Below are 25,687 nucleotides of genomic sequence, written 5' to 3'. Positions count from 1 at the left end.
GTGTTTTGTAGGGGGGCTGTGCTGTGTGTCTGTAGGGGGGCTGTGCTGTGTGTTTTGTAGGGGGGCTGTGCTGTGTGTTTTGGAGGGGGGCTGTGCTGTGTGGTTTGTAGGGGGGCTGTGCTGTGTGTTTTGTAGGGGGGCTACACTGTGTGTTTTGTAGGGGGGCTGTGCTGTGTGTTTTGTAGGGGGGCTGTGCTGTGTGTTTTGTAGGGGGGCTGTGTTGTGTGTTTTGTAGGGGGGCTGTGCTGTGTGTTTTGTAGGGGGGCTGTGCTGTGTGTCTGTAGGGGGGCTGTGCTGTGTGTCTGTAGGGGGGCTGTGCTGTGTGTTTTGTAGGGGGGCTGTGCTGTGTGTTTTGTAGGGGGGCTGTGCTGTGTGTTTTGTAGGGGGGCTGTGCTGTGTGTTTTGTAGGGGGGCTGTGCTGTGTGTTTTGTAGGGGGGCTACACTGTGTGTTTTGTAGGGGGGCTGTGCTGTGTGTTTTGTAGGGGGGCTACGCTGTGTGTTTTGTAGGGGGGCTGTGCTGTGTGTTTTGTAGGGGGGATACACTGTGTGGTTTGTAGGGGGGCTGTGCTGCGTGGTTTGTAGGGTGGCTGTGCTGTGTGTTTTGGAAGGGGGCTACACTGTGTGGTTTGTAGGGTATTAAACACTGTATTAAAAAGAAATGCCAAGATCTTGCTGCTTTGCTGGGAGCTCTGCTGCCTGGCCCTCCTGCAGACTCCAGGCTTTCTGCTGTGTTGGCCCAGAGCGGGGCAGCCTGAGGCAGCCTGTGTGTGTGGTGCTGTGTGTCGTGTGTGCCCTTCTCCGGGCCCGCGCACAATGAGATGTCAAGTCTCTGTCAGCCCCTGACACTGAGCACGCGAACCGGAAAACCAATCTGCCGTGTCAACACACACGCCTCGCCCTGCTCGCCGCGCCCAGCCAGCGCCAGACAGCAGCAGCGGGCCACGCTTTCTCTAATTGGCCGCAGCACAGGCTGCCCCTTAATTGCATTACGGCTAATCGGCTTTTTCACTAAACTCTCGAGCCGTTATTAATGCTGCCTGCTTTCTTTCCAAGCTTCAGAATGAAAGTGAGGCAGAGTGCAGGCCCGAGACATCTGCTTGCTGTCAAGTCTGGGCAATTACAGAGAGAGGCCCTGGCTGCAGGGTGTCTCCGTAGCAGAACAGCGCCCTCTGTCAGGCCGTGTAGAGAACTGCAAGGGCTTGTCTCTCTGACTGGGGCTGGCTGACAGTGCAGTTGGCAGGGGCCTGGCCAAGAGTGTTTTTCATCAGTCAGGAGCTGGGGTATTAACTCTCACAACTGGACTACAGGGCTCTGCAATCCGTTCAGTCGTGAATTGACCCTTAATTGCTTTAATTAACCCAGGTGCTGCAGATTCCTTAACACTTCAATAATTAAGGATCAGCTGAAGCGAATGTCCTGGATCCTGGAGCCAAGACTGACCATCCCCGACTCCTGATGTGTAGATTCACGTTCTGCTCACACAATCATTAAAAAAAAAAAACAACCCATGTTCTACGAGCTCCTGTTTGAAAGTCTGAAATTAAATTAAACTGTTTTTGACCAGAGCTTGACACAGAGACAATGCTGTTTGTACTTCACTGGAAGAATGTCTTCTATCCCTCCACACACCCATTAGCACTTTATTCAGTACAGGGTTGCAAGGGAACTGGAGCCCATCCCAGCAAGCCCTGGGCACAGGGCAGGGGTACACCTTGGACAGGACACCAGTCCATCACAGGGCAGGGTACACCTTGGACAGGACACCAGTCCATCACAGGGCAGGGTACACCTTGGACAGGACACCAGTCCATCACAGGGCAGGATACACCTTGGACAGGACACCAGTCCATCACAGGGCAGGATACACCTTGGACAGGACACCAGTCCATCACAGGGCAGGATACACCTTGGACAGGACACCAGTCCATCACAAGGCAGGGTACACCTTGGACAGGACACCAGTCCATCGCAGGGCAGGGGTACACCTTGGACAGGACACCAGTCCATCGCAGGGCAGGGGTACACCTTGGACAGGACACCAGTCCATCGCAGGGCAGGGGTACACCTTGGACAGGACACCAGTCCATCGCAGGGCAGGGGTACACCTTGGACAGGACACCAGTCCATCGCAGGGCAGGGGTACACCTTGGACAGGACACCAGTCCATCAGGGGGCAGGGTACACCTTGGACAGGACACCAGTCCATCACGGGGCAGGGGTACACCTTGGACAGGACACCAGTCTATCACGGGGCAGGGTACACCTTGGACAGGACACCAGTCCATCAGGGGGCAGGGTACACCTTGGACAGGACACCAGTCCATCAGGGGGCAGGGTACACCTTGGACAGGACACCAGTCCATCACGGGGCAGGGGTACACCTTGGACAGGACACCAGTCCATCAGGGGGCAGGGTACACCTTGGACAGGACACCAGTCCATCAGGGGGCAGGGTACACCTTGGACGGGACACCAGTCCATCAGGGGGCAGGGTACACCTTGGACAGGATACCAGTCCATCAGGGGGCAGGGTACACCTTGGACAGGACACCAGTCCATCAGGGGGCAGGGTACACCTTGGACAGGACACCAGTCCATCAGGGGGCAGGGTACACCTTGGACAGGACACCAGTCCATCAGGGGGCAGGGTACACCTTGGGCGGGACACCAGTCCATCAGGGGGCAGGGTACACCTTGGACAGGACACCAGGTGTCACGGGGCAGACACATGGGTAATTTTCGCAGAGGCCAATTAACATATGAGTACCGTATGTCTTTTGACTATGGGAGGAAACAGGAGGAAAACATGGAAAATCCACACAGATAACCCTCAGTTCTAGCCACTGTGCCACTCTCAAATCAACTGGTTCCTACTCATTTCCTTACCAGATGTTTTTATCCAAAGCAACTTACATTTGCACTCATTTCTACAGCTGTTTTTTTTTATTGGAATTACTGGGGTGAATAATTTGCCATCTGCTACAAGTTCAGCTGGAACTCGAAACCCTGAACTCTGAGCGCAGCTCCACACTTGATATCTCTTTGCGTAAAGACGTACTGTACCTGTCAAATGCTCTCCTACATGGTTTCCAGACCGCCACCACCCAGAGTTTCTAAAAGGGTGGGAGAGGGGGTGTGGACAGGTCTCATTAATGGCACTTTCACTCCGGGTGAGAAGGAGGTGTATTTCTGCAAAACGAAATAATGGATCTGAATACCTTTGTGACAATCAGAGGAGAGGAGCCTATTTCAAACACTCATTCCATCGCAGTGACACGGTATTCTGAAAGCCTAATAAGTCCTCCTCGTCACCATCGGTTTCTTCTTTTCTTCTCCAGCAGCGAGGACACGAAACGAGACAGGCCGGCTCCGCGCGCAGGTCTGTGTCCTCCGAGAGCTCATTACTCGCCCTTCCCCGGCTGACACGCGGGCGTCTCGCGCGGGTGTCGGGGAGAGTGCAGCCGCGCGGCGCACGCCCCCGCGCGCCCGCGGAGAGCGTCTGAAGGAGGCCTAGCTCCGACCGCGCGCGGGGCTGCGGTAATTAACTGTGCTGTGCGGCGCGTGGTAATTTATTGGAAAAACACACAGAACCTCATAAAAAGTGATGAGTTCTGCTTTCTGCCGTTTCGCCCCGCTGATCTGGTTTAATTGGCTGGCTTTGTTCATTAGGAGGAAGAGGAATTTGATTAGGGTGGTATCAATAATCTTACAGCGTCGTGCGAGGAGGACAAGTGCCTGCACATCGCTGCTGTGATTAATTGGTACCCGTGGGGAAGACTTCCTCCCTGCCTGGGTGGAAACTGAGGAGCAGGACACACCTGGACTGTCCTCTCTGACCAGCAGTGACCGCAGCTCTCTGCTCTGACACCTCTTACAAGATCTATCCGCTCTGTGCTGGTGTACAGATCTATCTGCTCTGTGCTGGTGTACAGATCTATCTGCTCTGTGCTGGTGTACAGATCTATCTGCTCTGTGCTGGCGTACAGATGTATCCGCTCTGTGCTGGCGTACAGATCTATCCGCTCTGTGCTGGCGTACAGATCTATCCGCTCTGTGCTGGCGTACAGATCTATCTGCTCTGTGCTGGTGTACAGATGTATCTGTACCTGTTCTCAGGCCGTGCTGTGGTCGGGGAAGTGCACAGGTCCTCGCTTCTCACTCGCTCTGTGTCACCTGGCACCTGTATCTCCCACCTGCGCATCATGAGTTCATCCGCACCTCTCCACATAACCCCTTCGCAGTCTCAGCCAACAAGCCAGCGCTTTCTCGTCTGTGACTGATGTGCTCAACAGGGTTAACCGCACTGCTACACGAAACGAACACACAGGACTCACACAGAGGAAAAATAGAACGTTATCACTCCAAACTCACCAGAAAAGATCATTTTAGACCATTTTAAATCGAACTGTATTCAGTTGGTTATTTTATTGACCCAAATCAAATGTATTTTCCTTTATGTTCTCTCTTAATGTGTGAACAGGTACTGTTTTAGCTATGTAATAGGGTTTTTTTCTGTATTTCTCTGTGGGAAGAAAATAGAGCTTTTAAAAAAACGACCGTCTTCATGCGCGTTGCCGAGCAGTCATCGGCGGGTGACAGACGGAGCTGTGCTTGGACTGGCCTTGGTGCATCGTGTTTGTACCCCTGCGGTGTCTCCGTCACCCAGCTGCGCTGTCGCGCTGCTGCCAGCAAGAAAGAACAAATGTCATGCCTATCTAGTAATGAAGAGAAAAACCTCTCGTGATTACGAGACAGTACATTATCGCGTACTTCATGTGATAAGCGCGCGATAGCACCGTTGTCAGACAATACCCACATTATCTTTAGTTGACGTGCAGTTGCGAGCAGTGGAATCGAGTGCCCAGGACGCTCTTTTCTTGTTTGAGATGAAGTGTGAGTGTACTCGTGGCTATAATGACTGTGCTCGCATGAGGTGAATTTGGAATTGTAATTTGGAATTCTGAATAAACCCCAGTCGACAGGCCGAGGACATTGAGCAGCGCAGGCTGCTGTCGCGCAGTGCCAGATTCCCCATCAGGCACTGGGCCTACGACACGGACATTGAGTCTGAATACTCCAAGTGCGTTTCTTTCTTCTTAAGAAGTAAATGCATAATAAAAAAAAGAGTGCTTCTATCAGAACTGGAGTTTGACAGTGCCTAGGACCAACGACACTGTTAGGGCCTAAGAAGGAGGGAAACACTAGCGACTAACGAAAAACCAGCTGGGACAACATGCTTGCGATTGACTCCAGGTGCTGCAAATCCACAATCACACGCTGTCTAGCGGCTGTTCTAGAAACTAGAAGTATCGCAGTAACGGTCGCCCGACTCGCTCCGTCAATCACACGGTTTAGCATGAGAATAGTTTAACGTGCATCATGTCAATCGACGTCATTCACCAGGCGTTTACCCCTGTTTTGCACATTTCAGAGTGAAAGTGCCTAGGGCCTGCGGACACCAAACTCCAGCCCCGCTGTCAGGAACACTAGACTCACAGATCCAGCTGAGCTCTCGGTAGCTCCTAGGTGCTGTCATTGTAAATTGGTTGTCCATACACTCATGTGATCATTGGTAGCTCGTTCGTATGAGATTGGTTACCATCTTGGAATAACGGGATAATTTGCACCAAATGTCGAGATATACATGATTTTTTTTCCCTTAAGAGTGTAACACCTACGGCGGACATGGCGGGTTGTGAGAGCCGGTTTACCAGCGCGGTGACGTCACCGCCCTTCCCTGTGAATAGTAGGGACCACAGCCTCCGGGCTCAGGGGAGATCTCCCTTTAGCTCAAGTGGCTGGGTCCCTGATGAGTGACGCTGGAGGCCCGGGTTTGAGTCCCCGACGGTGGTGGGGGGGCCGACCTGAGGCGGCAGCAGCAAGGGCGCGTACCCCCGTTACGCCGTGTTACAACAGCAACAGTGTGCTTGGCGCCAGCCCGTTAATCAGTTTCAGGATTTTTCACGACCACGAGTCCGAGGAGCTGGGGAGAGAGGCGGACTTGCCGAAACTTGTCTCTGTTTTGCGGCGCACTTCAAAGCTGCTCGCGGGCGCCCGGAGCCAGCGATCGCGCGAGCGCCCGTCGGCCGGCGGAGGATCGAGGGACCGGGGCCTAGACGCGTTTCCGCCTGTCCTGCCACTGTGTTCAACATGTCTCTCCTCCAGTCTGCGTTCGCGCGGAGACTGATATCTTCACATTGATTACACGACACTGCTCAGTTCTTTCCAGGTAGACCCCTGCCTAACGCCAATAAATAAGCAACAGAAGTGCGCATAACATGAAATGTGTTTGCTTCTTGAACAGAGAGCACAGTAAATTAATAACTCCAGAAACAAATTAATCAGCGGTGTGCTGCTGGATTACTTTTCTACGGTTATACATTACATTTGCTAAGTGATAAATTCCTTAAGGGAAAATAAAGCCATGAGCAGAAAATACAGGCTGCAGGGCAGGTGTGCTGTGTGCCGGAGAGAGGCTGTGAGTGGGGAGCAACCTTATGTAATTAGATACCAACCCATTCAGAGCCTTAAAAACAGGAGTGAGATTTTTGGTTTTGCTTTGAACTCCACAAGGGCCTTTTGTGCAGAAGTTATGACTGCAGCATTATGCCCACAAGACTTGATTATTATTATTAGAATTTGGACTGTTAACTTCTGAACATGCGGCATCACAAATTTTTTTACATGCAGGAATGGAACCACTTCATCCACCACAGCGCCATTCTGTACCAGCAGCCCCACTGGAGACACACAGCACCTTTCTGCACCAGCAGCCCCACCTGGAGACACAGCACCATTCTGTACCAGCAGCCCCACTGGAGACACACAGCACCTTTCTGCACCAGCAGCCCCACTGGAGACACACAGCACCTTTCTGCACCAGCAGCCCCACCTGGAGACACAGCACCATTCTGTACCAGCAGCCCCACTGGAGACACACAGCACCTTTCTGCACCAGCAGCCCCACTGGAGACACACAGCACCATTCTGTACCAGCAGCCCCACTGGAGACACACAGCACCATTCTGTACCAGCAGCCCCACTGGAGACACACAGCACCATTCTGCACCAGCAGCCCCACTGGAGACACACAGCACCATTCTGTACCAGCAGCCCCACCTGGAGACACACAGCACCATTCTGCACCAGCAGCCCCACTGGAGACACACAGCACCATTCTGTACCAGCAGCCCCACTGGAGACACACAGCACCATTCTGCACCAGCAGCTCCACCTGGAGACACACAGCACCATTCTGTACCAGCAGCCCCACTGGAGACACACAGCACCATTCTGCACCAGCAGCTCCACCTGGAGACACACAGCACCATTCTGTACCAGCAGCCCCACTGGAGACACACAGCACCATTCTGTACCAGCAGCCCCACCTGGAGACACACAGCACCATTCTGTACCAGCAGCCCCACCTGGAGACACAGCACCATTCTGCACCAGCAGCCCCACCTGGAGACACACAGCACCATTCTGCACCAGCAGCCCCACTGGAGACACACAGCACCATTCTGTACCAGCAGCCCCACTGGAGACACACAGCACCATTCTGTACCAGCAGCCCCACTGGAGACACACAGCACCATTCTGCACCAGCAGCCCCACTGGAGACACACAGCAGCCCCACCGCACACAGGTCAGGGTAGGAGACAGAAACTGCTGCACCATCTCAATTGACGGGGAACTTTAGGGTTTGCCAGAGTTTTCAAGACCACAGTGAGGTTTAGCCAGGACACTGTGATTCATCCAAAGGTTCCTCCAAAGGACAGGATCTCTTACAGTACAGTGTCCCCTTTCCCCAGTGGTTTGGACAGTCTGGTCCTGAGGAAAGAGCGCCTCTTACTGACCTAGCAACAGCACAATCTAGAAACACCAGCAAGGACCAGCAGCAACCACAGCATGTGGATGTGTCCCTGCAGCCTGATATGTACAGTACAATAAGACCAGAACGTCAAGTGGGTGATATTCCAACAGCAGAAGAAAGACCGCTCAACAGCATTATGTTCTTCCAAAGCCAGATATGGATCAAAAAGAACGCAGAGAGTTTTTGAACATGAACAAACCTCAGTTTTGTCAGCTACCAGTTTGCGTTTTTTTGCGTTTGCGAAGATCTGTAAAGAACAACCCAGCACTACCTCAGTCTTATCTAGGCTGAGGGACTTTCTGATGCATCACCTTCCTAATATCTCTGGAAAAGGGCACAGCTCTGCTCTGGGCACTCTGATCTTTCAGATATTTATACCATGGCCACTCTCATTTTCCAGCTCTCTCCTGCCGTGGTGGAAAATCCCTTGCTGGTTGTTTTTCCTGGAGAAAGTATCTGGAGGTCACTGATCCCTGATTTCTAATGTAGGAAATGTAGATATTTCCTGATTTTCCTGTAGAAATATCTGGGGGTCTCTGTCAGGAATGTGATTTTCCTGTAGAAATATCTGGGGGTCACTGTAAGGAATGTGACTTTCCTGTAGAAGTATCTGGGAGTCTCTGTAAGGAATGTAATTTTCTTGTAGAAATATCTGTGAGTCTCTGTCAGGAATGTGATTTTCCTACAGAAGTATCCAGGAGTCTCTGTCAGGAATGTGATTTTCCTGTAGAAGTATCTGGGAGTCTCTGTCAGGAATGTGATTTTCCTGTAGACGTATCCGTATCTGGGAGTCTCCGTCAGGAATGTGATTTTCCTGTAGACGTATCCGTATCTGGGAGTCTCTGTCAGGAATGTGATTTTCCTGTAGACGTATCCGTATCTGGGAGTCTCTGTCAGGAATGTGATTTTCCTGTAGACGTATCCGTATCTGGGAGTCTCTGTCAGGAATGTGATTTTCCTGTAGAAATATCCGTATCTGAGAGTCTCTGTCAGGAATGTGATTTTCCCGTAGAAGTATCTGGGAGTCTCTGTCAGGAATGTGATTTTCCCGTAGAAGTATCTGGGAGTCTCTGTCAGGAATGTGATTTTCCTGTAGAAGTATCTGGGAGTCTCTGTCAGGAAAGTGATTTTCCTGTAGACGTATCCGTATCTGGGAGTCTCTGTCAGGAATGTGATTTTCCTGTAGAAGTATCCGTATCTGAGAGTCTCTGTCAGGAATGTGATTTTCCCGTAGAAGTATCTGGGAGTCTCTGTCAGGAATGTGATTTTCCTGTAGAAAGATCTGTGTGTCTCTGTCAGGAATGTGATTTTCCTGTAGAAGTATCTGTGTGTCTCTGTCAGGAATATGATTTTCCTGTAGAAATATCTGGGGGTCACTGTAACGAATTTGACTTTCCTGTAGAAATATCTGGGAGTCTCTGTCAGGAATGTGACTTTCCTGTAGAAGTATCTGGGAGTCTCTGTCAGGAATGTGATTTTCCTACAGAAGTATTCAGGAGTCTCTGTCAGGAATGTGATTTTCCTGTAGAAGTATCTGGGAGTCTCCGTCAGGAATGTGATTTTCCTGTAGACGTAGACGTATCTGGGAGTCTCTGTCAGGAATGTGATTTTCCCGTAGAAATATCTGTGAGTCTCTGTCAGGAATGTGATTTTCTTATAGAAGTATCCAGGACTCTCTGTCAGGAATGTGATTTTCCTGTAGAAATATCTGTGAGTCTCTGTCAGGAATGTGATTTTCTTATAGAAGTATCCAGGAGTCTCTGTCAGGAATGTGATTTTCCTGTAGAAGTATCTGGGAGTCTCTGTCAGGAATGTGATTTTCCTGTAGAAATATCTGTGTGTCTCTGTCAGGAATATGATTTTCCTGTAGAAATATCTGGGGGTCACTGTAAGGAATTTGACTTTCCTGTAGAAGTATCTGGGAGTCTCTGTTAGGAATGTGATTTTCCTGTAGAAATATCTGGGGGTCATTGTCAGGAATGTGATTTTCCTGTAGACGTAGACGTATCTGGGAGTCTCTGTCAGGAATGTGATTTTCCCGTAGAAATATCTGTGAGTCTCTGTCAGGAATGTGATTTTCTTATAGAAGTATCCAGGAGTCTCTGTCAGGAATGTGATTTTCCTGTAGAAATATCTGTGAGTCTCTGTCAGGAATGTGATTTTCTTATAGAAGTATCCAGGAGTCTCTGTCAGGAATGTGATTTTCCTGTAGAAGTATCTGGGAGTCTCTGTCAGGAATGTGATTTTCCTGTAGAAATATCTGTGTGTCTCTGTCAGGAATATGATTTTCCTGTAGAAGTATCTGGGAGTCTCTGTTAGGAATGTGACTTTCCGGTAGAAGTATCTGGGAGTCTCTTTCAGGAATGTGATTTTCCTGTAGAAATATCTGGGGTCACTGGTAAGAACAAGAAGTTGAGGTCATACGTGTTCCTCTGTGAGAATAAAACAGACATTCTCCATTTTGTGTCAGTGTATGTGGTATAAATAAATTTTAAATAAATGGGTTTTCTGGGACGGATGTGTACACATTCCATAAGCAGATCAATTATTCTCTTCCTACAGGCTATTTAAAAAATGCAAGTGTATTAATTTGGTGCTGGTTCTGAAGTGTGTTGCCAGCGTGTCAGCGGTAGGAATTAGTTTGTGCTATTATCTACCTCTCCCAGCTGAGATCTGAACTGGGAGCCCTGTGGCCCAAGTAATCGACTGCTAAAGAGGAGACTATTCTCATTATTTCTACACCATGGACAACCACAGCAGATCCCCTCCGCCGCGGGGCAATTCGGAGCAGGAAAGAGCTGAGGGGAGATGCCACAGCGGCCAGGTCAGGGGGTGATCCCAGCCAGGGGTCAGGGGTGGCAGCAGGTGCCCCATCATTGGGAGAAATTTGCACAGAGGAGTCTCTGAGGGTGGTGTTTCTACAGCGATCCAGACCGAAAGGGAAAAAACGAAGAAATACAGGCACCTCTCTATACAGAGGGGTGTGGGAGTATGGGATGAGCTGCCCAGCCGTGATGAGATCCTGGAATATATTAGCTACCAGGTGAGCTGAAGGGCCTCCTCGCTTTCCTAACCTCTTTGTGTTCTCAGCCACATGAGATAACCATGGAAGAGACTCTTACACTCCCAGCTGCAGCGGTTTCAAGACAATGATTGTGAACTCAAGGTCAGCTTCTAGTCCCTGTGGAAGTTCATGGCCTGGGAAGTCTGTCAGGATATCAAGGAGCTCTCTGGTTTCTAACTTTTATTTATGCTCTTATGTTGCAGAAATGTATCTGTGCAAAACCATGGACCTCCAAGAGACAGACAACTGAAAGAGGCCAGCCTCAGACACCAGGCCCACTCCTACGTCTTATCGGCGCCTGCTGTGTAAGAGCTGGCTGGTGCTCTTAGCCAGTGAGCCAGCCACGGTCTCAATACTCTCCTTCTGGCTGAAGGTCAGAAATTAGTCCCAGAGGAGACTCCTTGATTGTGTACCTGTCAGGAAAATAGAATTCGGACCTGCCTGGCCCACGTGTCTTCGTACATCCAATTCCTCGGCTATCACGCTGCTGCCTTTAGCCAAGATGTGTTCAAGAGTCCCTAAAAACATGGACTCACTTTTCTAGAAGTTAGACTCTCATGCTGTTTTTCGGTAGATTCGGTACATCTGGGTTTCATGGAATTCCTGCTCTAATCTCCTTTTCCGAATGTTACACATGGAAATTCCTGTTGAACTATCTCCTTGGTAGTGCTCTTGCCTCTGTTCTTGGTAGAGTTTCTGAGCGTCTCCAGTGAGTTCAGTGAGGAAGAATTTTAGCATTTACCTTTTAAGTGTACAAAAATAGTAACTATTTGTCCTTGCTAATTTGCGTTTTTTGCCTAGTGATGGTAAGAAAGAATAAATTGCAGGCACATTATCTGATCTTTTTGATGCTAATTTTATAACTGCAGAATGTATGGCTAAATTTCACACTTGTAGTGTATACTTCCTTTTCACCAAATAAAAGGTGAATTTTCATTTCTTAAGCATAAAGTGGTCAGTTACAAGTATTTGTAGAGAAGACAACTCCTGAAATGGAAATTTAGAATGAGCTAAGTCACCCTGAACCTGCTGTATAAAGCCCATTAGCTTTGACATCTTCATTCAATGCTCTCATATCTGCATGACTGTATCCTCTCCATGCGCAGGAATACAGGACTCGGCTGAACCACCCCTAACCCGAGTGAAGAGTTTTCTTCGACACTTTCTCCAGTGAGTTCAGGCAGACTTGCAGCTCTCTCGTACAGCTGCGTTGCAACAAAAGTAACGCACAGTTAATTGAGCTCAATGCCAATCAGGATCAGAAAGACTGCAGTGGGATAGTGTTCCTAAAGCTCCAGTGTCCCAGCGACTGGAGTGCAGAGAGTGAAGAGCCAGGGTGTGTGAGAGTGTCTCTGGGGAAGGAGTGTGTGAGGAGAGCTGAGGGAGAGTGTGAAGAGTCACTCCTGTGGTGAGAGCTGTGCTCACTCCCCTCACTCCTCTTTCACACACTCTTCTCTGTTCCCTCCTTTCAGGGGAAGATCCCCATTCAGGGAAATGGCTCCTTGTGTCTGAGAGTTCCTGCACAGCAGCCACTGGAAACACAGCTGAGAGAAATGGGCCTCAGTCTGTCTCCTTCGCTCTTTCATGTTCTCTAAGGACATTTGGTACGCAGAGGACTACACACAGAAAATCACCTTATTCCTGCTGGATCTGTGTCTGCAAGGAGCAGAGTGGGAGACAGACAGGAGAGAAGGTCTTGGAAACACCGCCGTCAGTTCTGAGTTTTTATCTTTTAATGAGGCAGTGTGATTTCCTGCTGGACCTGTATTCCCATGTGAAGGACTATGAGTCTCAAACAGGCAGGAATGTTCTCCCAGCACTCCGGACAGTTTTCCTGCTCCAGTGTAGAGAACAGCAGCAAAGTCTTAGTCCTGGATTCCTGCTCATCACCACTGCACAGTGAGACGTCAAGACACCCCCGGGGCACAGCGCTTGATCAATCCTGCCTCAGCACGGTGCAGCACTCCGACCAGTTAGCGCCGGGCGCTGCTCTCTGCCTCATCAATCCTGTCCAAGCGAGGTGGATGAAAGGAAATTAGCAAAGGATTTGTAGACTTCCTCTGGAAGTGGTCTGAACTGCACCTGAAGAGCTTGTCATTCACAGAGCCACTCTGGGACCTGCCTGGGTAATGAGTCTTTGTTTTTCAGGGGGCAGAGATAAATGAAACGCTGAGCCAGGCGCTTATGGGATTAAATCGGTGTTAGTGTGAGCAGCGCGGCCCGCCCTGGCTCTTTGACATACGGCTGCCTGAGCTGAAATTAGAAACAGGGGGGAAAAAAAGCTGCGGGCGACGAACTTCAGAGCCTCCAGAAGAAAAGAGGGGTGAAATTGGGGTTCCCCTGGTCTCCTCAGCCCACCAAACTCACCCTTTCGGGGGGGGGTTCCCCTGAATGTCACGTTACTGATGTCGAGTCAGGACAGTTCATTCCTGAAAAACAGCCAATCTCATACAAAGGGCCTCTCCCTTCTCGGAGTCCCAGCGTAGAGCGAAACCAAACTGAAATCAAGCGAGTCTCGCCAAAACGCCCCTCCTGCAACGGGACAGGGACGACTCTTTCGCCCGAGGTGCAGTATTCATGCTAACTCCAACATGTTCTGTCCCAAGTAGGAGACAAATCAGGGCTTTCTGATTTAAGAATCCTTTCTCCTTCGCCAAAGAGCACAGAGTAACAGCTGCCCCCCACGCCTCACGGAACACAGCCCAGTTTCCCGGGGTCTGTAGACCCAGCCGATCACACACACCCAGTAAAAGTCCGCTCTGCCAGCTCTATATGCCTGTTTGCATGGATGATGGATAAAATATTGAACAGACAGAAATTAATCATCATACAGAAAGCTGGGAATGAGTGATGTGTCTGTCACTTAGATTTGACGCTTACTTGATCTCGGGGGGAAAAAAGACACGAGGAATATCTACACACCTCAGAAACTGTTCTGATTTCTGGATTTATCCTGAGGCTGAGCAGTGGTGGCGTCCCAAGAGACCAGATCTTGGGAGCAGACGTAAGACATATTCGGTCACACTGACATATTCATATCCGATCTGATGACATCACTCAGCTCATATCCAATCCGATGACATCACTCAGCTCATATCAGGTCCGATGACATCACTCGGCTCATATGAAGTCAAGAACATGCAGCGAAACCGTCAACAAAAATAAAATCACTCTGTTTTTAACTGCCTGGTTTTGACCCTACCTGGCCTCACAATAACAGCATTTTTACAATCATGGCACTAACAACCCCATGGGCGCCAAGGCTCCTACGCGTCTTCCCTCCATCGCCGCTGGCGTTGCCCCTTTCTTACCTTCCTCCCAGCCTCCCCAGTCACTCCAGAGACCCTGCGCCTGCGTGATGCTCCAGCTGAACTCTGGGTAGTCCTCCTGGGCACAGGGCCGCCTGTCAGGGCAGTGGAGCTCTGGACAGGAACAAAGCACACAGTCACAGTTACACACAGTTCTACACTGACATTTGCATCTGCCTGGCATTTAATCTGTAATGTGACATTTTCCCTAAGAGTTGATGTTGTTATGATATCACCAGGAATGTGACTGATTTCTCTCCCAGGATGTGAAGTATTGTTAAGACTAAAAGCACTATATAAATTAAATAATAATAATAAAGCTGTCTGACTTGTCAAACCTATGGAGTCAAACCCAGAACCCAGTAGTTCCGACTTCCATTTGACTTGGGTGACTTCTCTGTGTGCCTTAATAATGTGCTGATAATGAGGGGGACACAGCAAACATGCGCGTTACTGCTGGAGAAGCTGTAAGTTTCAGGCACAATCCGCAAAGAAAATCATTTGCAATACAGAGATGGTAATTGTTAAGGACTATCCCTAGTATTCTGGAGGACCAAGGAAGTAAAGCGGGAATTAAGGAATTCTACCAGGATAAGCTTCTGTAGCAATGAGAGATGCCAGAGCACTGGTAGTATCTGCCACCCTGGTTTCTTTGAAGGAACAGCTGGATGAGATCCTCCAGTCAGGAAAATAGGCACTTCTTTGCACAAAGTGTGGTGGGAGTGTGGAACAAGCTGCACAGCCATGTTAACTTTGAAGATGCCCTCTGATCTCTGAAGAAAAGGATGCCATCCTGGGATCAATTAGCTACTAAGTGCCTAACAGGCCAGATGGGCTGGTGCTCTCCTGACGCTCCGATAGAGAAGAGTGTCTCTTGCATCAGCGTGCCAGGGCTGGAAAGGAGGTTCTGGGTGACAGCGCCCCACCAAGGACGTCCCTCCTTTCCCACTTTTACACAGCTCTCCTCTCTGCTCCGCCAGCCTTCCTGGAGCAGCTGGTTAATGTGACAGATAGTCGCTGCTCGGCAAAAAAAAAAGCGAAAAGCAGAAAAACCCCCGAGATGCAGATAAAAGGGATAAAATGACACTTAGCAGGTTATTGAACAAGTAATGAAACAAGGAAAAGAGCGAGATATAAATAGCCTCTGTCCTGTCCGCTGGGTATCAAACAAATGTGCTTTGCAATTTCAATGGAGATGAAATTTCAATGGAAAAAAAAAAAGCTCCATTAGTACTCGGAGAGCCGATGAACATCGGAACAAAATGTCTTATAAAAGGAGACCGCTTCGCCCACTGACGCCTGACTGTGCTCAAGCGCATAAGACGTAAACAGTTTCATCCTCCCAGCTGCGAGCCCTGGGCAGAGAGAGCCTGTTCCTCTTTGAGGGGTCTCTGGCACTACTAAGTCATTGTGCGCAGGACGGGACCCGAGCAGAGGACCGGAACTGAGGAGGACTGAGCAGAGAGGCAGCGTCGGACCTGAGAGGCTGAGCCCCGTGCCCCCCGCCTTCCGCCCCCTGTCCGGTGATGGGCCCCAGTAATACAACCAGCTGATCGGTCGACCAAGAATCAATCAATAAACTGATGGATCGGTTGGTCAATAAACCAGTCTGTCCCTTAAGCAATGATCTGATAAACCAAGCAACCAATCGATAAATTAATCATTTTTTTAAATAAATCTATTAAATGATCAATTGATCCAACAATCGCTCCAGTTAATCAGATGATATTGTAACGCTTACGGCCGACAGGTACTGTATAAGAGCCGGCGTACCAGAGCAGGTGACGTCACCGCCCTTCCCTGTGATAGCAGGACTACAGCTACTGGGCTGTAGAGAGATCTCTCTTTAGCTCACGGGGCTGGGTCGCTGCAGAGAGACGCAGGAGTCCCGGGTTCGAGCCTCAGTCGGGAGGGGGCCGGCCTAATGCGGCAAGGGCGCCCGCCAGAGCCCCCGTTGCGTTACAATATACTGTACCTGGGGATTGATGCACTTCAGATTTTGAAACAGAGACTTCTGGGTATTTAGGGGTTTGGACGCTTCCTGAGCCACTGCAGGTAACTTTGCTTTGTTTCCGAAAGCGTGTTGCAGCTGCATGGACTTTGCACTACACTTACTGACAAAGTCAGGCCAGCGAGTTTCTTCACAATGAACAGCGAAACACGAACATGAGGACACAAGGGGCAACCACAGGAAAGAAAATTTAAAACTGAGAGGGCACTTCTTTACACAAAGAGTTGTGGGAGTGTGGAAAAAAGCTACCCAGCCATGTTGTTGAAGCCGATAGCCTGGTTTCTAGGCAAACAAGGAATGATATAATGTATACGGTACCTATAGTTTCCCTCTGCCAATAATATGATATGTTGATGAATTACAAGTAATGTGTCTATATTCTAATTCAGAAAACTGAACACTTTTATAATTGCACTGTAGGAGGTTGAATGTCCACCAAGCCTATGAAGAATATCTATAATTTACAATATATACAAATCTATTTAAATCAGTACATGGTGAAAGCACTGTGCTCTGTGAAGAGGGATGGTGTAATGTTTGTTCATCCTGGCAAAGATCTCTAGTTCTGACAGGTTTGTTGGGGATAGCTGGTGTTACCAGTTGGTGGCAACTGCTCAACACTCTGAACTAGAATTTACAATCCATGCCCTAGTGTGGTGATTGGAGATGGTGTACTATAGAAAGTGAGATCCTTTTAAAACTGAAGTGTTGACAGCCTTAGTCATGGAACATCCAGAGCTGTTTGTAAGAGTAGGGGTGTTAACCCTGGTAATAATAATTGCTTACACTCATATAGCGCTTTTCTGGACACTCCACTCAAAGTCCCAGGAGGTCTCTCATCTGGGTACTGACCAGGCTCACACCTGCTTAGCTTCAGTGGTTTGCCAGTTGTGAGTTGCAGAGTGATATGGTATCCTAGATAAACTCCAATCTGCACTGTCCAGTCTCTCCTCCCTAAAGTACACCCTTAATTCAGCTGCTGCATTATTTTCTCACTCTTCCCATTATCTGCTGGTACAGAATGGTGCTGTGTGTTTCCAGGTGGGGCTGCTGGTACAGAATGGTGCTGTGTGTCTCCAGGTGGGGCTGCTGGTACAGAATGGTGCTGTGTGTCTCCAGGTGGGGCTGCTGGTACAGAATGGTGCTGTGTGTCTCCAGTGGGGCTGCTGGTACAGAATGGTGCTGTGTGTCTCCAGTGGGGCTGCTGGTACAGAATGGTGCTGTGTGTCTCCAGTGGGGCTGCTGGTACAGAATGGTGCTGTGTGTCTCCAGTGGGGCTGCTGGTGCAGAATGGTGCTGTGTGTCTCCAGGTGGGGCTGCTGGTACAGAATGGTGCTGTGTGTCTCTGGTTAGGGTTGAGGGATAACAGTTTTTTTATAGCTATGAATAGTGGGAAATTAATATTAGCTAGAGCCATTTCACAAGGCTGAACCTTCAGAAGAGACTTTTAATTTTTGGAAGATAGCACTCCTGGACACCTGTTTTCTCTTATTAGGGCTCATCAGCAAAAGGTGGGATTAGAAGTCACTACAGACGTTCCACCCCCTCCTGTGAAACAGCAAGACCTCGTTAATATTCATTATTCTAATAGATAGGTAGGTAAAATAAAGGCCGTGATAACAACAGTGCAGAGTGCTCATTAATCAGCACTACTCCTCGCTCATTTCATCGAGGAAGAAAAATGAAATCAGACACGGAGCGAGCTGTGTGAAGGATTTCATAGTGGATTTTCCTGAAGACTGATGAATCAAACAGAGCACAGGCATCAGGAATGAGCGCCAAGACATTGACTGATGAGAAAAACTGTTTATCTTCAGATATGGTGATTCATTTTCACTTAGTCATGTCTAATGCTGCCGCAGAGGAGAGAGGCGCCACTTCCATATCGTGGCCACAATCCATCTGCGTTTACCTCTGACTGGAGAGCTGCAGCTTTGTGCTTGCCACATACAGCGTGATGGTGCTGCCCTTTACCTCTTTGTAAAGAATTCACAGTCGTATGTCACCGATATTGACAGAGATTGATTACTCTTCCCTTCCGCTGTCTTCCTCGCCTGACCCGATCTCTCTGTCCCTCACACCCTCTTCCTCGCCTGACCCGATCTCTCTCTCCCTCACACCCTCTGCCTCACCTGACCCGATCTCTCTGTCCCTCACACCCTCTTCCTCGCCTGACCCGATCTCTCTCTCCCTCACACCCTCTGCCTCACCTGACCCGATCTCTCTGTCCCTCACACCCTCTGCCTCACCTGACCCGATCTCCCTCTCCCTCACCTGACCCGATCTCTCTGTCCCTCACACCCTCTGCCTCACCTGACCCGATCTCTCTGTCCCTCACACCCTCTCCCTCACCTGACCCGATCTCCCTCTCCCTCACCTGACCCGATCTCTCTGTCCCTCACACCCTCTGCCTCACCTGACCCGATCTCTCTGTCCCTCACACCCTCTCCCTCACCTGACCCGATCTCCCTCTCCCTCACCTGACCCGATCTCTCTGTCCCTCACACCCTCTGCCTCACCTGACCCGATCTCTCTGTCCCTCACACCCTCTCCCTCACCTGACCCGATCTCCCTCTCCCTCACCTGACCCGATCTCTCTGTCCCTCACACCCTCTGCCTCACCTGACCCGATCTCTCTGTCCCTCACACCCTCTCCCTCACCTGACCCGATCTCCCTCTCCCTCACCTGACCCGATCTCTCTGTCCCTCACACCCTCTGCCTCACCTGACCCGATCTCTCTGTCCCTCACACCCTCTGCCTCACCTGACCCGATCTCTCTGTCCCTCACACCCTCTCCCTCACCTGACCCAAACTCCCTCTCCCTCACACCCTCTGCTTGCCTGACCCAATCTCTCTGTCCCTCACTCCCTCTCCCTCACCTGACTCTCTCTTCCTCAAACCCTGTCCCTCACCTAACGATCTCTCTCCCTCACCTGACCTGATCTCTGACATTATCTTTCTCTTCCCATCTCCCCCCCCCCCACCAGTTTCTCTCACTCTCTCCCTCGCTGGCTTACTCCCTGTCCTCTCCCTCAGCACCACTCTCTCTTACTCACCCTCTCTCTCCTAATTCAGAGAGCTTTATCTCTCACTCATCTCTATTCAATGCGCATTATTGATATGACCAATGAATTACATGTGTTGCCAAAGCAGATCCAATCAACACAACATCCATAAGCACTTACTGTACAGTACAAAACCATCATAGGACATTTACATACATACATACGTACAGCACAAAGAACATTATTGAGAGACAGGCTCACTGTTCCTCAGGCTGTGACAGGAGACCACATACTGGGGTGCCAGTTAAACTGAGTTCCCTCCTCCCTCTCCCAGTAGGATTGGGAGTTGTTGTGATTCTGGCAGGTGTGGGACTTCTAGGATTAGATTTATTATATTAGAGAAGAATGTTTGTCTAAATCCATAGTGTTTCTCACAATGCAGAAGAAAGGGCACCTCTGTCTCTATTTCTCCCCGCTGGCAGTGGGAGCACAGCCTGTCCTCTCTGGGCAGCCAGGTCTGCCTGTGTCCCCAGTTTCTATGGCCAGGCTGTGGTCACTGAGCCTGTCCTTCGTCAGCATTACTTTCTCTTTGTTGTTTCTTATCTTGGTCAAATATTCAGCTAGTGTGGATTGTCTGTTGAGGGTTCTGTAGCATTCCAGTTTATGTTGTGTTTGTGTGTGTGTGTCCCAGTGTGTGAGATATTGCTGTTTGATCTGTGCTGTGATGTGCTTGAGTCTGAGTTGTGGAGCTCTAGCAGTGCTGTCCTGAGGCTGGCTGGTGTCCGTGTTAGGGTTAGGGTTAGGGTCAGGTAAGTGAGCCTCAGGACCAGCTGGCTCAGGGGGCTCTGTTCTGGGCTCAGCTCTTGCCTCAGCAGGGCCTTGTGGTGGTAGGAATTTTGGTCACTGCTTTTTAAATGTAACCAATACTGCATTGTCCTTTTCTATATGTTGATCAGCAGTGGGTATTATCCTGTCTGCCCTGAACATGTTGGTTGGAGTTTTTATGTGTACACGGATGATGTTTTTAATTAACTCCATGTGTAGAGTTTATATTTTACATCTCATTTGATGTAATCCTGAACTGTAAGTGGACCCCATATTCCACTGTACTCCCCCTCTGCCCCAGTGTGTCTAACTCACCCTCTCACGTCCGGATTCAGAGAGCTCTCTCTCTGTCTCCCTCTGCCCCAGTGTGTCTGACTCACCCTCTCACGTCCGGATTCAGAGAGCTCCCTCTCTCTGTCTCCCTCTGCCCCAGTGTGTCTAACTCACCCTCTCACGTCCGGATTCAGAGAGCTCCCTCTCTCTGTCTCCCTCAGCCCCAGTGTGTCTAACTCTCCCTCTCACGTCCGGATTCAGAGAGCTCTCTCTCTGTCTCCCTCTGCCCCAGTGTGTCTGACTCACCCTCTCACGTCCGGATTCAGAGAGCTCTCTCTCTGTCTCCCTCTGCCCCAGTGTGTCTGACTCACCCTCTAACGTCCGGATTCAGAGAGCTCTCTCTCTGTCTCCCTCTGCCCCAGTGTGTCTGACTCACCCTCTCACGTCCGGATTCAGAGAGCTCCCTCTCCCTCTCTCCCTCAGCCCCAGTGTGTCTAACTCACCCTCTCACGTCCGGATTCAGAGAGCTCCCTCTCTCTGTCTCCCTCTGCCCCAGTGTGTCTGACTCACCCTCTCACGTCCGGATTCAGAGAGCTCTCTCTCTGTCTCCCTCTGCCCCAGTGTGTCTGACTCACCCTCTAACGTCCGGATTCAGAGAGCTCCCTCTCTCCCTCACTCTCTCTGTCTTCTCCCTTCACAGCTACTTGCCTCATCCTCTTTCTCCAGCCTGTCTCTGTTTATACAGTACACAAACACTGCAGGACTGCCTCTTAATTACAAATCCAATGCAAATTATAGATCACGCTGTGAAATTCAGATTCTTAAACAGACTCCATTACACATCTCAGATCAGCAATGCAAATGATTACAAGGAGTGTTTCTTCCAGTACTAAATAAGTCATTAAAAATACTGTTTTAAATAGCACCTCCCAAACCAAAACCTTCTCAAAGCACCATTACTTAGATACATGTAGGTTATAGATAAAGAGTGCAGGGATGAACGGTCCTGTTGAGGATAGAACTGACAGAATAGCTTCCAGGGCAACAGAAACAACATATACAAATCCAGATGGCAACTTTACAGAGTATTTACAGTGCCAAACTCGTTCCGTTAGCTGAATGGCCTCTGTCGGTGTGTAATAACTGTGGTTCTCTGTAAGGTCCCCTAGGCAGGGCGTGAATTTCAAGCAAAGATTCAGCCATGAAGACCAAGAAGCTTCCAAAACAGTTCAGGGATAAAGCAGTAGAGAGACTTAGATCAGGAGAAGTGTATTTAAACAATTCAAAGGCGGTTATCATCTCTTCGAGCCTGGTGAAGACAGTCATTAAGAAGTGGGAGGCACCCAGACACTGTCTGGATCAGTATGTACTGTAGGCACAGATCAGGAGGAAGATTCAAAAATATTTCAGAAACTCTTTTTGAGCATGGTGAAGTCAATCATTAGGATGTGGAAGGGCACACTTCCCTCCACACTGAGCGGCTGGGCCAGGAGGAAACTGGTGAGGCCAACAGAGGCTTTGAAAGAGCTACAGAGTTCAGTAGCAGATGAGTCAACAAAATCCCAGTCACTCCACAAAGGGAGACTGTATAAAACAACATCTCACGTCCTATGTGTGGTCTGTAATAAAGCACTTCATCGATACTGGTCTCAATTGATTATGGTCTCAATGCAAAGTGTTACATCTGACACACACCCAGCATACAGTAGCACGTCACCCAATCAGCACCATCCCTCCTGTCAAGACGGTGGTGGCAGCAGTCTGTTCTAGTCCTGACTCTCGTCAGCAGGGACTGGGAAGCTTGTCAAGACACAGACAAGACCGTAGATGGTGCAAAGTACTGGCAAATTGTAGAAGAAACCTGCCTCAGACCTTAAACTGGGACAATAATTCACCTTTCAATCAGACAACAAACGCAAACAGAAGGCTAGGCTACACCGGAGTGGGGTAAGAATGTCTTTCAGTGGCCCAGTCCACGTTCTGACTTGAATCCTATTAATAATCAGTGGAAAGACATGAAAATTGCCATCCATAAGCAACCTGAGAGAGCTTGAGCAAATCTGCAAATAAAATGGGCAAAAATTGCACTGGGTTTGCAAAGCTGATAGAGACATAATTGCTGCCAAAAGTTCATCCACCAGATATTGGGTTTACGGTGTCTGGATATTTATACAATCAACATATTTCAGTTTTTGGGCATAAGGGACAGTTCCTTCAGCCTGTCAGTGTAGGACAGTCCCTTAATACTTGTATCAGTCTCCTCACAGTCTTCTCTGTTCAAGACAAAAGAGACTCAGTTCCTTCAGTTTGTCAGTGTAGGACAGTCCCTTAATACTTGTACCAGGTCTCCTCACAGTCTTCTCTGTTCAAGACTAAAGAGACTCTTTACACACAGAGGAATGTGGGAGTGTGGAATACACTATCCAGCCATGTTGCTGAACACTGGCTTCTTTCAAGAAATGTTTGATCCAAGGATCTTATCCTGCCTACTAAATACCAAAGGACTATGTGGTCCAAATGGCTTCCCGATGTTTGTAACCATTCTGATATTCTCTGGGTGCCTTCAGTAAAGCAATGGAATATTGAATTTCGTTGTTACTTTCTAACCGGGTAGATCTACGGTATGTTTGTGTAATTCCTGCATTCAAATGCTACAATACACATCGTCAGACTATCTCACTGGTTTCCATCTAAAAGGAGATCAGAGAATAACTGAGCTGATCAGTGCATCAGTCAAGACAAGTCAGTTGCAAATACATTTCACATCACTGACATGAATCTATAGTACTGTACACATCACTTAATCACTGCACACAGATCAGAAGGACCAGCTCTTATTGAAAATGGAGTTGTGGTAGCCACTGATACACGAGCCCACCAGCTAATCTCCCCCCGTTTCCAGAGAGACAGCATGAGTTGCTTCTACCGTATATTCCTCCTCTCCGCGCCTGACGTTTTTAGTACGAGCAAGTCGGAATATGAACTCAGGCAAAGTGGATGACACCCAAATTGATTTGCAACTCATTCCAGGGTGCAGTAAATCACAACAGCAGCGCCATTAAAATGGCAGCAATTACTGTCTCTCCGAGCTCCAAGCTCCTAGCTCCTGTTAGCAGGTCAGGGTGCTTGAGAATCGTCTGGAGAAGGAAATACATTATAAATGAGTGTGTGACAGTTCTGTGTCAGTCTAGCAGTACATTATTGCCGAGTGTAGAGGGCCTTCCAGCTATTCTGCTTTCCTGAGGTGCTTGCTTGTTATGCAATGATAACGCAACAAATAAAACCACCATCCCGGTCTTTCGCTTATTTTAACTTGAGCACATAATTTGATATGTATTTATTCAAGAGGAATATGAACACGCAGAAAGAAAATGCGTTAGGGAGTGCTGATGGGGAAGTTAGGGTGTAAGAAGCTTTGATTTAAGCTACATGGCAGGAGGAGAATTTAACCCCGAGACGGCTGCAAACGTGGAGGAAAGGGTCCGATATCCCAAAGCGAGGAAGGCAGAGAGTTCAGAAAGGAGGGAGGGGTAGGTCGTCACTGCGATATTTTTGATTTGGGGGGGGGAGTGACGTAACAGAATTGTGATTAAGAGGTGAACCTGCTGCTGGCCCGCCCACACATTCGTTAAAAAACTTTTTTTTTTAATTAAAAAAACATTAATAAAGAACAAAACCGTTTTCTCGTATGGATTTTTTTCACAGGAAGAGGCATTTCTGTCAAACCGCCCGGAAGTAAGGCGGAGGGCCGAGTCTGAGGAAAAACAGACTTACATTTGAGACCGTTTTCATCCAACTCTCATCTCAAGCGATGTTTCCTTTAGAAGTTTCGGGACTGGCGGACTGGGTCGTCTCCCAGTCAGTATCCCCGGGAAATTTGTGTCCTCCGAAATGCGCACGCGGCATTTAATCTCTCCCCCTCCACTCTCCGCATATAAAATGCTTTAATACAACGCAAAAGGAGAAAAGATGCTCATCGCGTGTGTGTGATTTCTTTCGGGTTCCTTCTTATTGTGAAAAGATCGTTTAAGCTTTCACTCGAGTTGTGGCGATAAAAATGGTAACTGTAATAATCCCAATCAAACGCATTAAACGTCCACGGCGAAACCGCTATACAGGCGTACTAACAGCGGGCTCCAGTGTTATCCATTATATCCATATCCAGTGTAATAAGCATGCAAACACACAAGGTCCCCGCGTATTCCCCTCGTTATCCTGGAAAGTTTTGCGGAGTGCGCGCATTTCGCATTTCGCAGGTTCCGGGGAAGACCTCCTCGCGCCGGCTCTCCGAGGATTTCAGGAGAGTCAAAAAGGGATTCCCGGTTCTCCACTTCCAGGGTCTGAGCCACATGGGTGAACCATCAACCATTCCCAATTCCAGCATCACCTGCCCACCCAACTGTAGCCAACGGGAGGCGCAAATTATAGGCCTCTGGCCCATCAGAAGCTTTATTTTCCTGAGCTCTGTTCTAGGTTATACTGTATGTTGTAATGCTCTGGGGTTCACATGGGTATGCACCCTCATCGCTGCCACCTTGGGTCAGCCCCCCACTGCTGGGGACTCAAACCCGGGCCTCTGATGTCACTCATCAGGGACCCAGCCACTTGAGCTAAAGGGAGATCTCCCCTGAGCCCGGGCTGCGGTCCCTACTATTCACAGGGAAGGGCGGTGACGTCACCGCGCTGGTAAACCGGCTCTCACAACCCGCAATGTCCGCCGTATGTTTAACAGTAAGCGGGCAACCAAAAACTAACGTGTATTTAATTCTTAAATTCACATCTTAGGGAAATTCACAGCGAAGCATGGGCAGATTTCAAAACTCTGATTTGGTACTGTACCCTGTAATTCGAAACCCCTGGGAGTGACTAGCAGTATGATCAAGGGGCAGGCTAGGACATGCGCTGTGATCTGGGAGACGGAGGGTGGAGAATGACTCATTTCCCCGTCGGGCCTGTGCCGCCTCCAGCAGCGTGCGCAGACGCCGACACGCAGGACGGTCGAGGAGGCAGGGAGAAGACAAGCCACCCGCTGCCTGAGGGCCCAGGGATGTGACCGATTTTAAAACAGGATCGTGTTTTCAGGGAGAGCAGGGGATTCTGCCGCGTGGCCAGTGAGCAGTTTCTGAAAGGGGGTTCCCCCCAAGTAAATCAAGCAGGTTCCTCAGCCTGTCTGGGCCCTGTGTGTCTGGAGAAGGCCTCGGTCCCAGACTGCAGGCCTGTCCAGACTGTACCCATTCAAAGTAGGCATCTCCAGCCCAGTCCAGTGGGGTTAAATCATCACTGTCTAAAATATAGAGCAATTCCCCTGAAATTAGGTCATTGT

General features: G+C 49.3%; 1 protein-coding gene across 2 annotated transcripts in view; it reads right to left on the bottom strand.

The window, feature by feature from the left end:
- alk (ALK receptor tyrosine kinase) overlaps positions 1-25,687 on the bottom strand; it is a 254,508-nt gene that overhangs the window by 117,376 nt on the left and 111,445 nt on the right. For both annotated transcript variants that reach the window (XM_069199140.1, XM_069199141.1), the window contains exon 3: positions 14,253-14,363. In XM_069199140.1, the coding sequence (XP_069055241.1) occupies positions 14,253-14,363 (111 nt within the window). The remainder of the gene's footprint in view (positions 1-14,252; positions 14,364-25,687) is intronic.

Source organism: Lepisosteus oculatus, chromosome 2 (genome assembly GCF_040954835.1).
Source record: "Lepisosteus oculatus isolate fLepOcu1 chromosome 2, fLepOcu1.hap2, whole genome shotgun sequence".
Taxonomy (NCBI): Eukaryota; Metazoa; Chordata; class Actinopteri; order Semionotiformes; family Lepisosteidae; genus Lepisosteus; species Lepisosteus oculatus.
Note: the sequence above shows the minus strand (reverse complement) of the source record. Positions and strands in the feature narration are given on the sequence as shown.